Below are 24,388 nucleotides of genomic sequence, written 5' to 3' on the forward strand. Positions count from 1 at the left end.
GAGGATGTTTTAATCTAAACTTTTCTCCTTTAGGGACCTGCTTCGCCATTTATAGCCATGTTATTTGTAACAATGAAGGCTGGCAAGAACAACATGGGCACCGTTCGTGACCTTTCTGATGCTGTAGGAGTCCGCTCCCTGAGGTGTTGTACCGCTCCCACTCGACACATCGGTGATGCTTCATATGATAAAGGGTGTGATAGGAAAGCTATGCTAATGATCTTCTGCTGAATCCAGGCTGAATATCCTGGACTTTATCCGGCAGAGCTGAGGTCTCTTTCACTGTGAGTTCCTGAAAGTTCATGTGATTCTTGGCACATTGTACCTTAAAAGCCTGAAGGAGCCACACACTTCAGACACAAACAGCCAGTATGGCTAAGCTCAAGCTAAGCTCAAGTTCCTCGCCCTAAAGTCCTGAACCTGAACCTTACGCTAATGATGTGGTTCCACGTCAGGAGGTCTCTAACTAACTCAGTGTTGACACGTGCAATATCCTCAAAAAATATCTTCAAACTGGTGTGTGACGGCCACAGTGGTGGCTTTGAGATGCCTTCTCCCTGCTGCCTGTGCTTTGTCTTTCTGACAATAGGTGGGTGGAGTTGTGAGCTCATCAGATGTAACACACCTGAGCAGGTGGAGCCCAGGAAGCTATAAAGCAGCCCTGCCTAATCATCTCACTCTCTGGCCCTGGACCGCTGACTGACTGTGTGTGTTTTGTGTGTTTTGTGCTGCACTCTTACACACTCACACAGGCATCGCACACATACTGATTTACTGACCAACCCTTTGTTATATGATTAATTAATTTACTTCATTAAAAAACCTTTGGTATTATTGAAAGACTATGAGTGGTCTCCCTCTTTGTCACATGCTTTTGAGCCGGATTGTGACGGGTGAAACACACAAAGGCGGTTTATTGTTTCATAAGGAGGAAAGAAAGATGTCCGCCCACCTTCTCATGAAGGACACGCAGTCTGTAAGTGTCCTCACTTCAGAGGACACTCTTATATAATGTTCATTTCATGTGAAGTGTGGAATGAATCTTCATCTTGCAGACCACACACACACTCGCACACACACACACACACACGCAGACAGTGTTACAGCAACAGATGGGCTGATCATCCCTGTTGTCCTGGGCGTTTTAAGGACAGCCTCCTTTGCAGCCCTGGAGGGAGAGAAATCCTCTTCCACAAAGACCAGTCGATCACGAAAGCATCATCATAGTGTGTTAAAGCGATGCCATATAACAATCTATTGATCTGCTGCAGCACTGTCACACAAATCCATACATCTGAAAGGGAAACGTCAAAGACACATCTGCTTTATGAGACCCACGGCACCAATCAGCCAGATGTGCAGGAACAAGAGCCGTGAGGCTGTGAAGTCCTCTCACATACAGACAGATGTAAAAAAAAAAAAGGATATCTAATAAAAAATGTCCTCCTTTATTTATCACCACTGATACAAAAATAGATTTTAACCGAATTGTCAGCAATCTCATGACCATTTGATGTGCAAATGACGTCTTTATTGCACTTTCAAATTGCTTTTTAAGAACCAAACGTAGAACAAAGTCAGAAATCAGCTGCGACAGAGCAGATAGAAAATAATGCAAGACGACATTAAGTCACATTTGTTTGAAGATGTGTCCTCACGGCAGCTTGTAGAGAAAACTTTTTCATTTGGTTCATCTTAAAGTCATAATTAAAGTCAGAATTATCATTAAAGAGGACATAAACATTAATGAATCTGGGTGGAACTATCAGAGAGAAACGTGCTACAATTATCTAAAGAAACTGGCAGTTTAACAGGATCAAAACTGGTCTGTCAGCTGAGACTCTCTGCAGACGCCATCAATCATTTTCACTGCCTTTTAGCGATTTTAGGTTTCTGAGAGTTTCCCAACCTGAGGAGCCGAAAGATGGAGGAGCTCAAAACGAGCAACTTTATACCATTAGCTCATTAAAACCATTAGGTTTTCATATTTCAGATGAGTTTTCAGTCGTTTTTTGAACTTTATTTTAGCCTTTTCTTGTTTTATTGGCACTGTGTGAGTTTAAGTTCCTGAGTGTTGTCTTTGTTATTGTTGAGGGTCGGCTAAAGAGCAGAAAGAGTCTCTTCGAGAAGGGACAATAGAATTCACAGTAAAAACTATCCTGTGTGTCACAAGTTGAATGCTTTTAATGTGAAGCAGCAGCAGCTTCAGGAAATGTTTGGTTAGCATTAGCCGTAACTTAATCAAGCTGTGATGCAGCCTTGGGAAAATTAACGATGAGGCTGGTGAGATATTTCTGAAGATTTTCATTTTAAACCATTTAAATTTGCGTCTCTGTCTCTTTTCTCCTGTGTGGCATCATTATGGCTCTGTTTGTCGACTCTCCGCTGATTTCTCATTCTCTTTTGTGATTTGGAACGAAGAGCCGAGCTGAGAAATCTGCCTTTTGAAACACTGGCTGGAGAAAACGTCCAGCCGCCTGCGAGCTGGAACGGGCCCGAAAACTGGGTCACTCCAGGCCTCAGTGGGCAGCTGGCCTTGGTCTCCAAAGAAAGCCTCATGCTGCCATCTTAAACTCAATGAAAAGCATGAAACTGATGAGCTGCTGGGGTTAAGATGAACCGCTGTGACGGATAACGACGATGATGATCAAGCTAATGTAAAACTTTAATTCACGACCTCGTTCGTGAGTGACGTCACAGTGATTTTCATGGCGGCTCTTTGACAGTGACGACCACAACTCCCATGATCCCACGCTGCCTCAGCTAACTATGTTTTCTGTTATTGTTTTGATTGAGAGCCCCCTAGTGGCAGAAAACACACGATGTTCCTTTAAGTTTTGCTTTATGAAACATTTTTTACTTTCTTAACGGCAGCCTGCAGTAAACGCTCTCAGTGGAACCTCTGCAGCTTTTAGTGGTTCTTCAGGCTTGTTGCAGGAGAACACACACACATAGAGACTGTGCTGGGAATGAGCTCCACACACACACACACACACACACACACACACACACACACACACTGTAGGATTTTAACACCTCCTACTTGACTGCGTGCAGCAGGCTCAGCTGTTACCTAGTTACAAGCCGGAGTCGGTGCGACCTGAGCGCAGTTCCAGGGTTGCGCCGGTGACTTTGAGCGCATCAGTCGCACCGGGAACAGACGAAGGGAAAACTCACGGAGAGAAACACCGGAGAACCGGAGAACCGGCTGAGGATGACAGCGACACAGTCCTGACGGGGAATAAACGCAGCGCACCTGCTCTGATCGCGCTCATCCGTCATTGAATCCTGAGCCACAGCGGACACGCCACGCTGTGCAAAGTCTCAGCTCAAAGGTGAGTTCAAAGAGTGTGTGTAGTTTGTGGTTTCAGCTCGAGCTGCGGGATTATTCACGCTCAAGCCGCTGGACGTTTGCAGACAAAGAAGCAGCTGTGAGTGGCCGCTGTGGATCCGTCTGTGGCATCTCGGCTGCGGTGTTTTTAACATCCAAACCAGGAATGGAAACACAGGATCCCTCCATGCCTCCATCAGTCAGGGGCGGGGGTGGACGTGTTTGAGTGGGGGGCACACAGGAGAACACGTTAAGAGAAGGAGGCACGTTAGTAAAATGACTAAAAATGTGTTAAAGCCCCGAATCTGGACAAACAGTAAACTGAACGTTATCGAATAACTGGGTTATTTATTCAGGATCATGAATGAATGCCAACAAACAACTTTAAATATTCTAATATCCAATCATAGCTGCTACTTTAACTCCAGATCATGAGGGTCCCCCACCCCTCCCGCAGGAGCAAGACCCCCAGACTGAGACACCAAACGTCACAAACCACGCAGCCACTTTTTGCGTCTTTTTGATCGTTTTTGCGTCTCTTTAATTGAAAAGCAGCCTCTTAACGAACCCTGCTGAGCAGAGGAGAACCTCAGGTAGTTCTTCATGATGCGGTTTCCACTGTCCTGATCTTTCTATAAAGACTTGATTAACGTGGTTTGAAGAGCTAATGTCCAGTTTAGTTTCCTTTAATAAGAACCTTAACTGGCAAAGTCTAATACAGTGCGCCATTAAGACTAATGGATATTTTCACATGAGGAAATCTCACCTCACTGTCAAACACAATTAAAAAATTGGCACAGTAACCTGATCTGTGTGCGTGCGTGTGTGTGTGTGTGTGTGTGTGTGTGTGTGTGTGTGTGTGTGAGAGAGAGAGAGGGAGAGAGAGAGAGACACTGACTGAGTGTAGGCATGCATATATTATGGTAACACTTCACTTAATGACTCCCTATTTAGCACCTATGATATAAATACATTTAACGAATGTTCTATATCACACTGTAAAGTGCTTGTACACAGATATAAGGATACACCTCCTATGAAGAAATAGGTGCAAATGTAAATATACTGCATCCAAATGTTAAACAGGGGGACAGCTCAGTATCATAACGTGTATTCTGTTCCTTCCCACCTCCCTGGTCTTCTTCTTTTGCTGCCATGATGCACAGCGAGGGTTTTGACCCTCTCAGATGACAAAAACTGATTTAAAAAAAAAAAAAAAAAGTATTGAAAACGTGCCCACAGCTGCAGAGAGGTTTGTGTTCAGCCTCAACAAAAATGCACAGATGTTAAAACGTTCCAGCCTCATCTTTGGAGAATACACCTAAATATGTCTCTTTAGCCACTTTCCCACGAGAGGTGGAGAATTTGGACAAAAGCAGTATTATTACACCGCCTGGCTTCGTCTCTGAGTGTTTTTATTTAGAACGCTGTGTGCAGATTAATCATTCATTTACACGCCATGACTGAACCATTGTCTAGATGCATCATGATTTTTCCAGCTTGTGGGCTGAAACAGGTCACACCCAGAACAGAAAAAAATGACATGAAAGATTCAGATATCAGGTATTATTCAGTGTGTGATCCTGGAAATTGAGATTATAATGAATTCACACACTAATAGCAAAATTATTCTGTGATCTGTCTGTCTACAAAGTGAATCACACACACGCACACACACACACACACACACACACACACACACACACACACACACACACACACACACACAGAGTCACCACAGGTGGGAAGTTAATCAGCAGAACCACCCACAGCATACTTTTAAGAGGTGAACAAGGCAGAAAGGCCGTTAAATCTCAGCGTTCAGGAAAAACTTCAGTGTACGCAGACACACTTAAACAGGTGGAGGTGTTCATTCAGTCAGAACGGGACATTCAGGAGCTGTGTGGCGCCGTACAATTACAATTAGTCATTAGACAGACGCATTTATCCAAAGCGACGTACACATGAATTCACACACTGATGGCGCAGCACCGGGGGCTGTTTTTGGGGGTTCAGTAACTTGCCCAAGGTTACTTCAGCATGTGGACTGCTGAGGCCAGGGATCGAACCACCGAGCTCCTGATTGGCAGATAACCGCTCTACCTCCTGAGCTACCGCTGCCCGCCTGGTGAGCGATGAAGCAGCGGCAGTGAGTTGGAAAGCTCAACGATGTGAAGACGAGTGTTTTCTCATTTCTCTCTCATCTTGGTTTTTGTTCAGATTCAGCAAACATGATCTTAATGAGCATGAGCTTTAGAGCTGCTGGCTGGTGGATTTTGTTACCTTCAGAGAGAGCAGGCTAGCTGTTTCCCCTTGTTTCCACTCTTTATGCTAAGCTATGCTAACCGGCTGCTGGCTGTAGCTTTATATTTATGGTAGAGCCATGACAGTGGTGTCCGTCTTCTTATCTAACTCTGTTAAGAAAGCGGTTTAACATGTTGTTCCTCTTTGTTAGTAGAGAAATATAAATTCTAAAACCAGCAGATTTTGCTGTTTAATATCATGTGACATCTGACACAAGCAGAGAATAATGAGACGTTAAGTTGAGAGTCTTGCTCAGTTCCTACCTGCTCACATGCTGTATGTAAAGCCTTTTTCTGGGTCTTCATTCATTCACACTTGAATGAAAGCTGAAAACATAAAGGAGACAGCAGCAGTGTGATCAGGTGAAGCAGACGTGCGTTAAATCTCTCTGTTCACGTTTCACCTTTATGCTAATCTGACGACACTCAGCTCACGCCTGCGCTGCTCTGCGCCGACTGATCTCGGTCTGACCTCGTCAGATTGCCATAGTGACTAAAAGTAGCTCAGGCGTTTATTCAGATATGAGATTGACGTGTTCGGTTGCCGTCACATTTCTGTAAAAAGGTACACGTCTGAAAGAGGCTTTTGTTATCTGTCTCCTCTCGAAACTGGAGAGAGAAAACATTGATAGGTGCTCAGGATGTTTTTCCTTTCTTCAGCCCTTGAGATTGGTGTCTCATACAGAGGACCTGCACAAGACAGAAAAGGGTCAGCAAAGCTTAAAACTAAAGTCAGAATTGGACGCCAGGCTGTGTGTGTGTGCGTTCACTGGGTTTATTAAGCCCCTCAGAGTCACTGAGCCCAGAGGAGAAGCCTTCTTCACTCCTTTACAAGCTCAGAGTGAATGGATCTTCACTTAAACATCACACACGAGTACAAAATCAGCCAGAAAAAAAGGACGTATGTCTCAGCAGGACGTTGAAAGCTTGTCTCAGCTGATTCAGTCCTCACAGAGACGAGGACAGACCACAAGGGTCCAGTTCTCAGATCTTAACACTGACCTCCTTTTTGTCAAATAATTGTTTTTTTACTGTTGGTTAACAAAGCCCTGAGCGCTTCATGTTTATGTCATCCCTTTATATCTGTCTGATCAGGGTTCAGGTCTGCTCGCTGTCCCCAGAGTCCAGACTAAACACGGAGAAGCAGCACTCAGTTTTTATGCAGCACATGGAACAAAGTCCCAGAAAACTTTAAATCTGCTTCAACCCAAAATTCTTTGAAATCAGGCCTTAAATCAGAGTCCGACCTGGGCCTGGTCATCATATCTTGCGCAGTAGCTTTGCTGTAAATCATTTCACGTTGTGGCTGCACTGATCCTGGTACTCATGTCGGGTGAAATGGCAGCGAATCTGTGAACTGTCAGAAAACGTGATGAAGCTCTGTGTTGTTTGGTGTTTATAGATTTAGATTCTTGTTAGCCCCGTATTCATTAGAAGACACATGTGTTATGAAGCTGGATATACAGAGAATAGCCAAGATTATTGTGCGTAGACTCTCCCAAATATTTACATATGCACAATTATTCTTCGCGACTGAGCCACTAATTGCACACCACAAACTAACCATACTTCAGTGCTTAATGATACGGAACATTTCCACATTAAAATGTCTAAAACAACTAGATTTTCAAGGTAACGGTGCGTTTCATTTGATCACCTGTCAGCCCCCTTTACCCCCTCAACCTCTAGATGCCATAAGTAGCACAAGGAAACACCAGATGATACTACAGAGAGTGGGGTTGGTGAACTAGTGTGCTAACCCTGACCCTAAACCCGTTAGCGTTACTAACTCGTGGTTGTTTAACAATGAAGACAACAACTCCCATGATTCCACACTGCTTCATGATGTCATCAAACTACATCTTTTGTGACTTTTTTTCGGCCACAGATCTGCATCTGATAAAATAATCAGTTTATATCATCCAAGCATAAAATAAATTAGCCTCAACTAGCTTCCTTAACCTATAGAACTAAGTCATGCACACATATTGGAGAGGAGACGGGTTTTGGGGCGGCAGCAGCAGCACAGGAGCCTCAGGCCAACGGACTTCCCGCTGAGAAAAAAACCTTAACAGCATCCTCTTTAAATATTCACTCGTCAGCATGCTGAGCCTCAAGTCTCTGACTTATTCAAGGACTGCGGGTTCGTTCTGAGTAATGGTGGAAATGGATTCAGGGGCGCTTGTGATCCTCAGCAGCGTGCCCACACACAAACACACTCCGTCTCAAAGTGTGTGTACGACATGTTTAGACGAGCTCTTCCCACACGGATATAAAATAAGTGGTCGCACATGCAGACGCACGTAGAAACGCATGTTGTGACGGCAACAACTGTGGGCGGTTTGCAAGGAATCGACTGTAGAGCGGAAACACCGACCAAACCAAACCAACGCCATCAAAGCTGCGAAATACGGAAAAGTTTGTTTTCGTCATCAATTAATCTGACAATTTTTTAAAATGTATTAATTGTTTGGTCTGTAAATTGCCTGAAGATAGTGAAAAATACTCCAAAGTGACGTTTTTTATTGTTCTGAAAACCTCATACTGTTAAGTTTACAATGATATTAAACAGAGACGAGTTGAAAATCCTCACAACTGAGAATCAACATATCAATTAAGACCAACATTTAGACTAAAATTTAATTTTCTTCAAGTTTATCTCAGGCTTAAAGCATAATGTAAAGCTTTTTTGTAGCTTTTAAAAGTACCAGCAATGCATCGCATTCAGTGTTGAGGGAAAATCTACAGTAATGAAAGCTAAATCCATGACTTCCTGCATGTCGTCCCCCCTCCATGGGTGTTATTTCCACGTCACTCTCATCTTGAAAAATCCAGCTTTGTCTCCTTCTCTCTTACAGTCATTGAAGTCTCTCTGAATATTGTCCCCTGACTGTGAACGCACCACAGTCCAGATGAGAGCAGGTCTCTTTCTGGTCTTGTGAGGTGACTGAAATGTTGTTTGTCCTCCAGCAAACATGTTGTTGAGGGTCATGTGCTGTTTCTATGAATCCACTCTGGTTAAACCTTGAAAGAAACCCGCAGACAGAGTGTGATACCGCTGAGCTTATGTTCAGTTTGATGTGTGAAAGACGACACATGGTGTGAAACGTGTCGGTGGCGCAGCTTTGAACAAACTCTGTCGAGCAGAACACGTGCAGCCGAACAGACCGACTGTGGCCACTGCGGCGTATTCAGACAACAGAACAGTTCAGCGCTTTGGGAAATATGCTTTTTTCCTGTCCTCTGGAGACTCTGACAAAAAGATCAATACCACTCAGGACACATTAGTTTTTCTCACTGTTGATTTTCTGAAAGCAACATCAGACGTCTTGAAAAAATAAATAAATAAATACAATTTTTAATGATCAAGATGGTCAAAAATATTCCTGACGTGACTTTGTATTGAAAAGGTGCTCGGGATGCTTTTATGTGAGACTGAGTGCTGTGGAGTACGGCCTTGTAGTTACTGACGAATGAAATGAAATGACCTCTGCATCATTTGCATCACTTCAGACTTCAAACATAGTTGCTGCGTGATTGATGGATATTTCTCTCCATCAGTTTTAATGGAGCATCCTGGAAATGTCTGAGTCCATCTGCACCAGCAGTGAAAAGAATCTAGTCTGCTGATGTTCTTTAGGATGAATTCTGCTTGAAAGTGGAAGTAAACAACCTCAGCTTGAAAGACCCTCAAAAAGAGCCACAGGCTACTCTGACAGAGGCCGTACGTTAATATTATTTTTCCCAAAGCTGGTGGCGTAGCATAATTTGAGGCCGATGCTTCACGACTGCATAACTTCTACATTTATCTGTCGGACGGCCGACTGTCGAACACCATCAGTCACTGTCAGGGGTTCAGTTCCACCACAGTGACGGTGGCGTGCTGACAGAACATGAACGGTCCAATATTAGCGCATGGAAAAATACTATAACATAATTAATAATCAATACAGTTAACTTAAAGGCCAACATAAAGGCCGTGTCTTATTTAATATGTAGAAAATAGCTGTTTCAGAGTTTATCTACGTTCACCGTCTTTCTGTGTCTTAAACCAGAGTAATGATTTTCCGTTCTCCACGACTCACATCTGTTTAGTTAACCACTCGGCAAACTGCTACACATTCACTCTCAGCTTTCAAGGTGAGAAAATACAAAAGAAACCTAAACAAACACGCTGTTCAAACAGCTCCGCCGATGTCCTTAACTGTGACCTGACCTGCGTTCTCGCAGTCCCGTCAGCACTGAACGCTCCGTCCAGCACGACTGGGGAGAAAATCTGCACGATGGATTAAATGTGACTTTGATCTCTGGCCTCTCGTGTCACAGACGGCGCTTTCTGTGTCACAGGTAATATAAAACTATGACAAACAGTGTACAACAAGAGAATGATGTCCACAGGCTGTCCTCACTTTTCCACCGTGTTTTATTCTCCTCTCACTCTGCATTCACCAAAGGTCAGAGGAGAGAACCAAAGGTCAGAGGAGAGAAGACAAGAGTTGATAAAGGTGAAGCTTTGCTCGTCTTTGTTGCTTTTAGAAGCGTTCTGAGCAATTAAACCTACAATAACTGACTTTTTTTTTTGGCCATGAACACAACATTGACTTATCATCAGCTTGCTTATTTATTGGAGCGTTACGGAGCAACATTCATTTGCAGTTGTGTTTGTGTCCACCTGATGAATCTAAGTTCATCGTTCACTCTTTCCTCTCTGTTTTTGGTCTCTAGCAGCAGCCTCCATCGTGCTCCTTCAGCTTAAATCTTCATTCCTAAAGTAAGAAGTGAAGCTGTCAAATGCAGTGAAGTGAAAAATACAATATTTAGCTCCAAGTTGTAGTAGAAGTAGTGAAAGACAGACCTATGCCCCTTGGTGTAAACTATGTGTACCTGAATGCATCACGGCTGTCAGGACGACGCTCTGAACCTTTGAAACGCTCCGGCTGTCAGAGACTCTGACCTTTGTGATGGATGCTCAGCTCAGCGGTGCAGCAGCTCGACAGCAAAGATGTTGGCATTTCCGCTCCTGCGGCGAGCTGCAGTCAAAGCTGTGTGAGATGCAAACGCTTCCTCACCCAGAAGCGTTCGCCTTCAGCTTATCAGCAACCGCATCGATTGACATTATGTCAATTTATTTGGTCCTTTGTCGCCTAAATTGTGTGCTGACAAAGGGGCATTTACAGTAGCACTGACAGACTATAAAAGAGAGATTAAAGTATTTTTTAAATGGTAAAATTGCTGCTTTTTGTCAATGGAGTCTGGTGGTTTTGAAGAGAGCACGGATGGATGTAACTGCTTCAGGTTCCCTTTGGTAAATGTAACATACACGTGAACTGATGTTGATTTTTTGTTGCTGCTTCTTCAAACTGGTGTAGCGACGGCCGTCTACTGTAGAGGAAATTTTACCCAGTTAAGAAGAAAATTTCCTTAAGTGATGACATTGATAAAAGCTTAAAGCTGCTTCAGTGGTATTACAGTACTCATGAAGTATTTATATACGGCTTGTGAAATGTTTAGAAAGTAAGTGGCTGTGCTTTGATCTGCAGTTTAAGGGTTTTCTAAAACACATTATACTTGGAAATAAGATTAATTTCCAAGTGCATGAACAATACAAACACTCGAGTGTCAGATACAGATAGGAAACAAGTGTAAATAAGTGAGAATGGACTCTGTCGGCTGATATTTGCCTTCCCTTGATTCATCAGGGTCAGAAGTTTACCGACCTGATAACCTGCGAAAACAAACGCAGTTGATTCAGCCGACATTAGCTGTTTTTAAAAAGTGATTTGATGTTTATGTGAATTTTGAGACTGATTTTGACGCTCACGTCTCTCCTGCCAGCAGTCATCGTTTTTTTGTTTTTTCACCAACTTTTATCAAGAGGTCTTAGTTGCCTCTAACTGATCTTTATTTATTGAGTTGTTGAATCAGAAAATGCTCAGTTGTGTCATTTTTGAAGCCAGTGACCAAACCATTCTGTCATTAAGGCATAAAAAGTTGTGATCTAGACAGCGAGCTCGTTCCAAATAGCACCTGACTGGACGCTGTAGACGGTTTTGTTTAAACAGTAAAACATTATGGTGTTTGCATGATTATTCCACCAAGACTAGAGCGCACTGAGAAAAAACTACTTCCCTTTTACAGAGGTTGTAATTCCCAGGAAACAAAAAACGAGCTGCACACCCTTGTGTTTCAGATAAGGCAGCGTTCACCTTCAGCTGTTTCACCACGTGACGGCAAAAAACGACAAAAAAAGCCGCTCATAGTTTGTTTGATTACTTCACGATTGTTTGAATGAACAGTGACACCCACTGTGACAAAGCCATGCTGTATGTTATGATTTACGACACAGATTTACTCTATAGTGCAGCCAAACAAATCCAGATTGTCAGATTGTTGGTTTGCAGAAAGTGCAGCTGTGTGTAAATAAGTGAAATCTTCCAGCTGGACGAATTCGTCAGTCTTTACAGAAACTCAGCCGAGTCTGTTCACAGTGAATTAGTGGATAAACAAAGTGGCAAAAATGTGTCACCGCTAACAGCATGACCACAAGAGATGAGTCCTCGATACAGCTCAGACGTCAGCCAATCAAAAGCAGCGGACACCAGAGGGGGCAGATCATCCGTACTTTTAACCCGGGTGTCCTCCTTCTTCTGCCTTTCGCCTCACACACCTGCAGCCTCGCATTTTACAGTCCACCTGTTACAGAGATACTGATCCCTGACTGTTTGTATTCAGATTATATGGCCGCCTTGCTGTGTCGGTCACATGACCTGCACTGACTGTTCTGTGCAGACACACGGCGCCTCCCTCGTGTCGTTTAAAGACAGGAAAGACAGACGAGGAGACATCTGCATGGCAGGATGTCTCGCTCCCGTGTGACAACGGCAGCAGTTCAGAACCTCAATTTACAAACTGGATAGATTTTCCCTTTCAGGGAGGTTTGACAGGCCTTAAAGGTCCCGAGCTGTTTGGAGGGAAGATTAATGAGATGGAATGAAATGCGTTGAAAACACTGCAGATATTGAACCCCAGGGTGTTTGAGATGAGAGATGTAGACGTGGAGGCAGACAAATTGATTTCTCTGAGGCATCATAGTTGCAGGACAAGTGAATTGGTGTTACAGCTGCACCACAGTCAAGGTTTGAAAGATTTAAGATGAGGCTGCGATAAAATCCAGATGCGATTTTAAACACTTTTGTGTGTTTCAGTCAACCACATCACAGATCTGATAGCAACCTGTCTTTGTTTTTGTGGCTACATGCTACATCAGTGTGCGGACAGCAGCTATCCAAAGCTAACACACCGATGGCATTCATGAACCACAAACTTTTACGGTCTTCCTCTCATTCATGCTGCTCTCACCCATGCGCTTCGTTCACTGATCTGGAGTCAAGCTAATACTGAAACAGCTCTTTCTGAATGAGCACTTTAATGGGACAAGAAGAATGATGGTAAATTTCAGTGTGATTTCTGTATGAATGTAGCTGCGGTCGTCACAGCAGACAGGTCCCGTAGAGGCTATTTCCACTAACAGTATTAAACCATGCAAGGACTGACGTTTACGTGTGCATCTTGGAGAGACGGATGCATTTCCACCTTTTCAACATCTGACTAAAATGAGTCTGTAACCTCGTCCTGAAATGGTTTGAGCGATCTGACCTCCATCCATCTCGAATGCTTCTTTGATGCATTTATCTTTTGTGATATCTGATTGCTATCCAGTCCATCCCGATGCATGAAGTGTAAACAGCGTCCCCTCCTCCGTTCTTCTGTTGTTCTCAGCACTAAGTCACTTTTCTTTGGCAAAAAAGTCGTCCTGAGCCCCGACGGGCTTCAGTAATGACGAAAACTGAGATCTCTTTGAAGAACGTTATGAATATGCTGGCAAAACAAAACCAATTTAGCAATATTAAAAAGATGGATGATGATAACTGGCTGCAGCCTGAAAACATATAATATCTGCATGCGCACTGCCGGAGCTGCTGTGGCAAACATCGTGATGGGAGAAGAGACAAGAGGGACAGAAAAATCTGGAAAGCCCCGTAAGGCAGGATGACGTCCAACACCTTGTTAATGGCAGGAGAAAATTGTGTTTTAACAACTGATAAATGCAAAGGAGCATCATAAATAACACTCACGACAGTTACATTGTAGCTGTGATAGAAGTGAAAGTTTGTTGTCATATTTGATTAATAACTGGTATTCAGTTAAAGTGTAATATTAGCTCAGTGTACTAGGAAGCCAATATATGGATTTAACCTGGTTATTATGAGGCAGTCCTTGAGTGGCTGCGTGAAGCACCAGACTCAGGCTCGACCCTCATTCATCACCGTCGCAGCACAGTAATGTATTTTTACTCTTTCCCTCTTTGAAACATTTGCTAACGAGAAGCGAAGTGACGTCTCTGTTCCTGCTTTCCTGCCATGTGTTTATTTGGTTCTGTCTGATTTACGACACTGATCTCCAGGTTTCCTCTTTCTCAGGTTTCCATAGTGATCCAAATTGCCAAATTGAATGTGAAACGTCTGTAATCACAAGGAACTGGAGATATTGAAAAATGATTAATGTGACAATGTGCTGAAATCAACCAAACTGCTCCCGTCTCATAAAAAGACATCCGGTACATGTGTTCATTTTTCCTGTTTTGCTGTTTCTGGTTGGCTTTTTCTTCACGTATCTTTTAAATTGAACTCCACGAAGGCAAAGAGATCGAAAGCCTTTTTTATAGACTTTGCAGCTGTTGCCATTGAGGTGATAATAACCTTTCAGATGGTTTGGATGTGTCAGTGAACTCAGGGCCCTTCTGTGTTTTTCTCACTGCTGATTTTCTGAAAGCAAACATCAGACATTTTGAAAGAAAAGAAGGAGATGGAAATAATGGTGTTCATTATGCTTTTATTGTGATATGACATTTATTATTGTGTAGAAAAACCGTTTACAGTATACGGCTCATGATATGCCATTACTGTACTTCACTAAACACTTCAAATATTGTGTTACTATATGTTTCATGTATATTATTTCACATCTGTTCTAATGTGGCGCCTTGGAAGTTATTCAACCTGAAAAGACGTAAACATAATTCGACATTTTGGGAGAAACACCTGTCCTCTTTCTTTGATGAGAAGATGAGGAAACAGACTCATGTTTGGATGCTAAATTTGAAGCTACTGCCAGCAGCAAGGTTAACTTAGCTTAGCATGAATAGTGGAAACGGAGAAACAGCTCGGTTAGCCGCCAAGAAATAGTCAGGAAACTTAATTTTAATGATATATTATTTTTTCTGATTTGGAGGTGCTAATGGCGGACTTTTTTGTTTTTTACCGAGCTAAACTTAGTTCCCCTTAACCACATAGGAAGAATGCTCAGCGTCTCAGTGTTTTACTTGTTAATTTAATTAGTTTAGTTGTCAATAGAGTCTACATTGAGCTAGATGCTAACGTCAGCATGCTAACATGCTCACAATGGCAATGCTAACATGCGGATGTTTAGAAGGTAGCCTGTAAAGTTTGCCATGTTCCTTGTCTTAGCTTAGTGTGCTAGCATGCTAGTATTTTTTAATTAGCACTAAACACCAAAGTGGTGGACTGAAAGACTGACTGCCATCCTGAGAGCTATGCTGCCAGCATGACTAAAAAAATAGTTTAGTTTAACGTGTCCTGTTATCATTAAACCCTGTGGGGAAAATTGATTTCTGCTCAAAATCCATAACAACCCATCTAAGACTGACTGACAGAGCAACATTTCCATCCCTTCACGCTGCCAACATGGCTCATATTAACCTGAATAAAGCTTCGACATTAGTTTGTTTTTCATTCCTAAATGAACGTGACCGTGTGAATGCGTGGGCGAGTCGACCAGCTGTTGCTTCAGGAGTTGGTCAGTATGGAAGATGTTTACCAAGCGTGAGACTCCTGAAACCACACCGAGTCTCACCTCCACTAAGTATCCTACAGCCGACGCTCCTCTCGCTGTGTGTTCCCAGTTCATGTTAACCAGAGTGCTGCTGGGTTGCTAATGAAATGTCAGTTCACCCGTGTGTGGGAACACACTCTGTTTAATTTGCCTGCTGTATCAATAGGACCAAATATAGCTGCTATGGTCAATCTATCTGCAAACATCCATCATCAGCGAGCTTTAATTGTTTCCTGTCTGACTCATCATCTCATACCCACCTCCATCCCATTTGCTTTTCATCATTTTATCTGTATCCTGTGCTTCTCTTTTTGTCTCTGCCACTCATCCTGTGAGTGTTATCTTTATCTGCTTCCTCTGTTTTTCATTGCAAACATGTTGATGGTCTCCAGGCTTCGACATTACAGTATTTTATGATTGCTTTGGCTCAGCACTTACAACAGACTTTCAGTGTGCAGTGAGCCAAACGGATATGCTACATTCTTAGCTTTAAAATACCTCAAAATGCTGCACTTACATATAAATATCAGAAACTATAAAATACATACATACAGACATCACATATTACCACAACTTCAATGCTTATTACTCAACTCACAAATCACTGAATAAGTGCAGATGTTTGCAGCATCATTACCCTCATGAGCACTGTTGCAAACATAATGGGTAATTACTTCACCATCACTGCCATACATCTGAGATGTATGGGAAAGGGGGATGCATTGGAAAAAATGGGAAAATAAATGTTAATTCTTGCCTTTTGATGACTGTGAAAGTGTTGCAATATACTGAGTCTAGTCTAGTCTGAGACAAGGCATGCTTCACTAAACATACACGTCTTAGTGCATGAATTACCAGCAACAACATATCTCACTCCACAGAGTCAGAGTTCATTAGCACATACTCAGAGTTCAGCACGTGTGAAGGGTCAGATAAAATCCTGCCGGCCTGCAGAATAGTGCACTGCTCAAAAATGTCTTGGGGAGTGAGGGGCATCTCAAACAGAGACCAGTATTTGGACTTTAAACTTGACTATTAGGTCTAAGGTTTGAAGGACTCCATAGTCAGAAAACATCAACATAATAATCCTGGAAGGACCAAAATCTCTGAGTCTCTGCAGGAAATGGAGGTGCTGATGGATTCTTGCACAGACTCTTCTCATGTGTGTGCCAGCTGAGCTCACTGTCAGTGTGAACCCCTGAATATCTGTAAGACCTGACTTGTCTAATGTTATGGTCATGCATGGCTGCAGAGCTCTGGTCTCCAGTTGATCGGGGATCTAACGTCACTTCTTCAGTTTTTAATGTGCAAGATGAAACAAACATAGAAAAGTCAACTATTTGGTTATAATTCGTTGATTTTTCTCCTCCAACAGAACAGATGGGCGTGAGCTGAGACGACAGAAGGACAAAGCCACTGACAGAGCACTTCCATGGGTGTCGCCTCGCTTCCCGGGCTGGAGATGATGGATGAAATGTGGGAGAATGGCAGCTATGCCAGCCCCTCGCCAGGACTCCCCCTGTTTCTGCTCATGTTCAACGACAGCGATCTGAACGAGACACTGTTCAACTCCACCAACACCACCGTCCCAGATGTGTCCTCTGGCCCCAGCGTGGCAGGGGTCCTCATCCCACTCATATACATAATCGTTTGTATCATCGGCCTGGGTGGAAACACTTTAGTGATCCACATTGTGCTGCACTACTCGAAGATAGAGTCAGTGACCAACATCTACATCCTCAACCTCGCCATCGCTGATGAGCTCTTCATGCTTGGCCTGCCTTTCCTGGCGGTTCAGAACACCCTCCAGTCGTGGCCGTTTGGCTCCTTCATGTGTCGCCTGGTCATGACTGTTGACTCCATCAATCAGTTCACCAGCATCTTCTGCCTGACCGTGATGAGCATCGACCGCTACCTCGCTGTAGTCCACCCCATTCGATCTTCAAAGTGGCGGCGTCCTCAGGTGGCTAAAATGGTGAATGGCACCGTCTGGGCTCTGTCGTTTCTCGTTGTTCTGCCTGTGGTCATCTTTGCCAACATCCAGAAGGCAGGAGGCACCTGTAACATTGCCTGGCCTCAGCCGGCTAACATCTGGCGGGCGGCTTTCATTATTTACACCTCCACAGTTGGATTCTTCTGCCCTCTTCTAATCATCTGCCTCTGCTACCTGCTCATTGTCTTCAAGATCCGCAGCTCGGGTAAAAAAGTCCACGCCACCTCAAGCAAGCGAAGGAAGTCGGAGAGGAAAGTGACACGCATGGTTGTGATCGTTGTTGCCGTGTTTGTCTTCTGCTGGCTGCCTTTCTACGCTCTCAATATCATCAACCTGTTGGTGTCCCTGCCCCCAGAGTACCAGGGTCTTTACTATTTTGTCGTAGTGCTCGGCTATGCTAACAGCTGCGCCAACCCTATCGTCTATGGCTTCTTGTCGGACAACTTCAAGAGGGGTTTCCGGAAAGCGCTCTGCCGCTCCACGCGGAAGGTGGAGAACCACGAGCCCATGGAGCGCCAACAGCAGCAGGAGGAGGGGAGGACGGCGCTCATGCCCAGGGAGAGCCTGAGGCGGGCAATCAGGGACGAAGACGACGATGATGAGGAAGACGTCTCGGAAATGACTGAGATCTACAGAATCGCTCAAAATGGCAACAGCAGCTTCCAGCCACAGTGCTCACAGCAGCTGTTCTCAGAAAGAGGAGCGACCCCAGGAGCTACAGAGCCGTCGTCCCCAGACAGGAAGGACAGAGCTGGGGACACGAAAGGGAAAGATCCAGTCAACGGGTCCACACTGACTGTACCATTGCTTCTCAATGGAACCAAAAACGGGAGCATTAAGACTCTGCCAGAGGAAAACGTGGAACAGAGCACCTCACTGGAGATAAGTTACCTATAGTGGAAAATGTGGACCGTAAGTTACTTGAATTGAACTCAGTATTAGAAAAAAGTGCAGCCTGTTTGTAACGGAGCAAAAACACTGCAGAAAAACTCCCTTAGATTTGATATTTTTGATCAATGGACTCAGAGTTTCTTTAGCATTTGAAGGAGTTGCTTCAGTTTTACCAACATGTGGGATGTATTCTTGTTTATACTGTGTACATATGCATGGCTGAATGTACAGAGTTGTGCCTTTATTTAATTCTATCTCATGTATCTGGTTGATTGTTGTATTTGTAGCCTTTTTATTCCATGTGATGATCATTTGCTTTGACTGTGTTTAAGCTTTAGTCAACATTTACTGCAACCTTAAGCTGAACATTGATCTGAATCCATCTCCTATTAATTATGTTTATATACGACGTCATGGCTTTGTATTAAAGGAAATGTAATTGCTGCCAGGATTATCTTGGAATATTATGGGATGTGGTCGGCAGATCCACCAAATGCTCTTCAGTGGACAAATTGCTCGTCTCAACCTGATGAATGCTGCCTGCTAACGGAGCGCTTTCATGAGATTTCATCATTAACATAAGTGGCATCCCTAAATTCAAGTCCTGCTTTTAGAAATCAGCAAACACATTTAAGAGAGTCAGTAAATTGGTATTAAATGGCCCAAAACCATTAGAAAATCTTACCATACAGCTGCTGAAGACGTGTCATCAGAGCAGCGACGCACCGATTTAATATGAGGTTCGATGCTAAAAACGCCTTGTGAAAGCAAAGTGGTACTCGACTAATGTGAGGTATGGGGGGGTGTGACGGTCATGCAGATATTAGATTAGAGAATATTAAACCTTAAATAAAGTGATGTTACACTGTGGGTGCTGCAGAGGAGGATCCTGGTCTGTGTGAAGTCCCAGAGGAAGCCGTCACTGACCATCTATTCACACTTAGTCTATGTGAGCTTGTCCTAGTTACTGTATCGGATATATTTTATTTATTTAAGTAGTTCACTTATTTAAACTCTAATGAATGTCTTTTGGACAGTCTGTCCATGACTTGTGATTTCCATCAGTAACTCAGAGAAAGTTCAAAGTATGAATGCAACAAATTCTCTTTTGTATGAGCCACTGAAGAGTCGGTGTGTTCGACTGGTTCCTGCTTGAGGCCAAATCTTTAATCATTATGTTGACAAAAAGTGTAATTCAGGCAGCGTTTTGTTTCTTTAAAGCTCATTTGCTCTTGAAAATTAGTCGTATATGAACATTGTTTGTCAGAGACGGGTTGTTGCCTTCAGATGTTAGCTCTCAATGGATATTTTATTTGAATATTAGCTGGTACCTGTGCAGGCTGATGTTCAGGCCCTGACCTTGGCTGTTCTTCAAAATGAATCAATCCTATGTTGTAGCTGAAATTGTGACCGTGGTGAAGGATTTACTTTTTCTCTTACTGTATGAAAAAAATGGAAAAATGGTGTTTTTTTGAAAGCATAAAGTCGTGTGTGCGCTCTGGAGACAGTACAGCGGCCGTGCTGCAGATCAAACTGGATGGAAAAAAACACTTCGAACGAAACAACAGCGTTTTAATCATTTCTGTTAATTGTCAGCAACAAACAAACAAACACATCATTTCAAAACAGGTTATTATTCATAGTCGTACGTTAAGATAAATTCTTTGTTCCATCCTGTACAACTAGGACGCTGTCAGCAATTAAACATGAATGATTTACCATTTTGTCGTCGGGAGGCAGGTTTTATAATGAATGTTCTATTTCAGGAGCGTCAGTTATCAGGAAAAACAAACGCAAACTGAATGTCTGTCTGACTGTCCAGATGTATTGTGGGTAACAGACACAGAAAAAAGACGCCGTCTGTGGTTCTGCTGCGTACATTTAGTTTTTTTTTTTTAAATGTCCACGGTGAGTTTGACAGTGTTACAGGATCATGTCCCGTCTGGAGGACAGAAAAAACTCCCCATCGAGAGTGATTTTAGATCGTCCTCGTGTCTTTGGTGACGCCTTCTTTTTCTCGGATGACCTTTGGCTCTTCTTCTCCGTCTGTCAGGAGCGTCTTGTTCTTTTCGTGTTGTTCCTGCAAATCTGCTCGCTGTGACGATCGTTTGTGAGACACTGACGTCTTTCCTGTTGAAAAGGAATGAAGTATGTTTACTCAAGTACTTTGCTCTATGAATACACAGTAAGATGTCCTTTGATGGAAGAGGTATTCAGAAGTTTACTCAGTTAAAAGGCGTCAATAAAGACTTATTTAATTTTAATCTGTTTAATTCATTGTAATTTAGTTGTTGATTATATATTAGTAATCTAAATAAGCAGTAACAAGCAGCTACGGTGGAATAAATAAATGCAGTGAAGTAAAAAGTACAATATTTACCTCTGATGCATAGAAGTAAGAAGTACCATAACCTAGAAATACTCCAAGTACCTGTCCTTAAGTACAGCACTTGAGTAAATGTACTTTCCACCACTGATGAGCTGAAATAAGTCAGCTGGTGGAAAACGACTGTAAGTCACAGCAGACGAGGTAAAAAGTCTCATCATTCATCAGAAACCGTTCATTCATGAGCGCCAACAGGCCGCCACGTTATATTTAGCCGTCTGTAGACGCAGTGAAACGCCGCTTCTGCTCGCTGTTACTGCGCTGCTGCTCCTCTCGGCTGGTCTTCAGCCCACACGCCCACCCTCACCCTTCTGCAGAGATCCTCCGAGGGGCATGAAACCATCATTAAAGGCACATTAAAAAGGGATTTGCGCGGCTGATGCTTTATTTGTCCGGCCCCTGGGGGCCGCAGCTCAACGAGAGCGGACCTTTGTTCAGGGCGTCGAGCCGTGAAGGCCTGTGTGTGTTTACCTCTCTGTGTGCGAGTAAGCTGTTTACTAGTTCGGCTATAAATAATGTCGGTGTGAGCTGCCCGGCTGTGCGAGCCCAGACTCCCCTCAGCGATCACCCACCTGTGCCTCTGTGCACGGGGAGGTGAGAGTCAGTGCTGGAGGTTTCTCTGTGACTCACTGCGAAGCTCTGCCTACGAGCTCTCACCCACGAACAATATGGACAAGACTCGAGCTCACTCTGATCGCCTGTTATTCACTTTCTGCTGGCACAAGCAACGACAGCAACCCTGAGCAAACGCTGCCATCAGCAAAGAGGAAGAACAGGACCGAACATCTCTGCTGCACGCTCACATTCACTGAGCCGAGGCTGCAGCCGAGGGGACGTCTGCGGGCGTGCAGGAGCTCATGGACGAACGAATGAATGAATGAATGAGTCAGACTTTATGTGGCTTTTCTGACAAATATCAATCAATAAAGACGTAAACGCTTGCTGAACACGGTTGTGAGTCAATATGTGGCTAATTAACTGTCCAGGTAACTTAGCGATGGCGGCTAACGTCAGTGACGGTTGGCTGATTCAGACCCGCGAATCTCATTTTCACCAGAACCTTTGTTTCCACTCAGACACTTCTTAGAAAAATATTTATTTTAACATTGGCGTTAGCTCTTCACGCCTGTCCTGGCCGACGTGGAGGGTTATTATTGATACGGCGTTACAATAACAAGTCTCCCATCAACATCTGATGCGTCTCCCCAGCATATGTTGTAATCACAGCCCTGATGGACGCACGTGTTTACCTCCACAGTGTGATCAAGACTGTGTGGGAGTCTTTATTACTGTGTTTTCACCAATCAACTCCCACTTCAGCTCAAGTGTTTGTGTTGATTTAAGTGCAGGAACAGTTTCCCAAAGGGACATAAACCCTCATTAAAGGAGATTACGCTGTAAAACACGTCGAACAGACTGTTGGGACGAATTCAAACCGTCATAATTCTGCAGGTTGCTGTAGATTTCTGTATTATATTTGTGTGTTTTTGTTCAAATAATGCTGATTTTGTGCCAAAATGACAAATCTGTCTTTGAATATCTCATTTAGATTCATAGTGTTAAAAAATAAAACGTGTTTTTGTGAAGCTGTCGTCTTTTGTCTAATTAATCACTTCAGTTTTTCACCTGTGGACAGAGTCAGGCTCGCTGTTTCCCCCCGTTTCCTGTCTTTGTGCTAAGCTAAGCTAATGATCTGCAGCTTCATATTTACCATAAAAATGTGAAAATACAAGCTGCTCTGCTTTAAAACATGTTTATTTTTCAGACTTTCCTCTAATGTTCCCTCTGTCACTGGATAATTGTATGTATATAAATTACTGGATGGTTGCAGGTGTTTTGTGTTCCGTAAATTATTCAAAGGAGGAAAGAAATCCTTGAAAAAGAGGAGACAGCTTCAGAGCTGGAGGTGAACATGTGATAGCGACTGCACACTGAGCTCATTAACAAATACAGTGACGGATCTCATGAGAAGGTGATACGAGCAAAGCCTCAAAACAAACAACAGTGTGTGTGTTAATAAGTGACAGCGCACACACACACAATCGATGCAAATGGAATAAAAAAAATAATAAAATACCAAAATAGCCTGAAGCGACAGACTCCACTGATGACGCATGGACAGTTTTTTTTGTTTAAATCATAAAAAAATGAAGACAGGCGCTAACGGCTACAAATGCTAGCAGCTCTGCGAGGCTGTTCTCAGGCACAGAGCTACTTTGAGCTAAATGCTAACTCACATCAGCACGCTAACATGCTGCATCGACAGTCCTAACACACCGATGTTTAGCAGGTATATTGTTTGTCATGTTTACCATCTTAGCTTAGCATGTTAGCATTTGGACGTTAAAATGCACAAATTTGTCCAGAAACCAAAAGTCTGACCTGATGGTGGCGCTACAGGAAACATTAACAGATGAACAAAGTTATTAAAAGTCATTTTGCAGGACCTTGAATGCCTCGTGGCAACCCATCCACCAGCTGTTTGAGACATTTCAGTCTGTCCACATGTTCACGCTGATATGAGGAAGTGAGTCTGTAGACATCATCAGCTGCACTGCCATCAGGATTCATAATGAAAAGGACACACTGTGATCAGCGTCTGCTGTCAGCGCAGCTCCAAACATCCCTGAAGGACAGTTTCAGATGACTCACAGCTCGGCTGCCTGGTGATGATGCAACGTGTGAAATGGCAGACGTCAGTCTCTGCTGATGCGGCTGCTATGTGCTGCATTCAGATCCTTCACTGTGGTGAAAGGACTGATACCACAGTGTGAAAATGGATGTAAAACTCCCGTTTTTAAAACCTTTCTTAAGTAAACAAATGGAAGTGTTTTCAGCAAAATGTACTCAAAGTTTGAAAAAGTACACACTGCGCAGTATTCGCTGTTTGTAATATTACTGCTGCAATGCTGCGTTTACTGCATTTTACTGCTGTAGACGTTTGAGCTCATTTAAACTACCGTATATTCTGTTTAATCCACAGCAATGCGTCATGTCCTATGAGATCATCAAGTGTTTGCAGTTTTCTGTAAAGGAATATTTCATCCTTCAGTTTATCACAAATGGAGATACGAGGTTTCCATTGGACAGGAGGGGTATGATAAATTGTAAATTAAAAAGTAACTATCACAATGTAGAGGAGTAAAAAGTAAATTTAGTGGAAGTTTAAAGTAGCATAAAATGGAAAAAGGCTACTGAAGTGAAGTACTTCATATTTGTACTGAAATACTGTACTCGAGTACATGTACTTTGTTACATTTCACCAATGTATGCAGTACAGATCAGTGGTTTGTTGCTGTCAGTGAATCCTGTGTGAAATATCTGCTGTGTGTTTGTGGTCATCCAGACTTCCATCTTTTATGTGTATTAATCAGATTTACTGACCTTTGCGGTGCATGAACAACATCTTAATTGGATCCAGAGAGTCATTTATAAAACTCACTCGACTCATGATTCGTGACAGCAGAGCAGATCAGCGTGTTTGTCCCAGTGAGATCAGATGAGTTCGCCTGGAAATGCACAGTAATGATTATTATGGCATTCAAATGGAAAATTAAATGCTCTGACTGATA

General features: G+C 43.2%; 1 protein-coding gene across 1 annotated transcript; it reads left to right on the forward strand.

The window, feature by feature from the left end:
- Positions 1 to 3,064: 3,064 nt before the first annotated feature.
- LOC143334671 (somatostatin receptor 3) lies at positions 3,065 to 22,394 on the forward strand. Its single transcript, XM_076753565.1, has 2 exons — positions 3,065 to 3,335; positions 16,922 to 22,394. Exon 2 carries the CDS (start codon positions 16,979 to 16,981, stop codon positions 18,434 to 18,436), a length of 1,458 nt encoding a protein of 485 aa, XP_076609680.1. The 5' UTR covers positions 3,065 to 3,335; positions 16,922 to 16,978; the 3' UTR covers positions 18,437 to 22,394.
- Positions 22,395 to 24,388: the final 1,994 nt, after the last annotated feature.

Source organism: Chaetodon auriga, chromosome 16, assembly GCF_051107435.1.
Source record: "Chaetodon auriga isolate fChaAug3 chromosome 16, fChaAug3.hap1, whole genome shotgun sequence".
Classification (NCBI taxonomy): domain Eukaryota; kingdom Metazoa; phylum Chordata; class Actinopteri; order Chaetodontiformes; family Chaetodontidae; genus Chaetodon; species Chaetodon auriga.

Bases quoted from the DNA above. Each gene is read 5' to 3' on its own strand.
- LOC143334671 (XM_076753565.1), top strand. From the start codon at position 16,979: ATGGGTGTCGCCTCGCTTCCCGGGCTGGAGATGATGGATGAAATGTGG.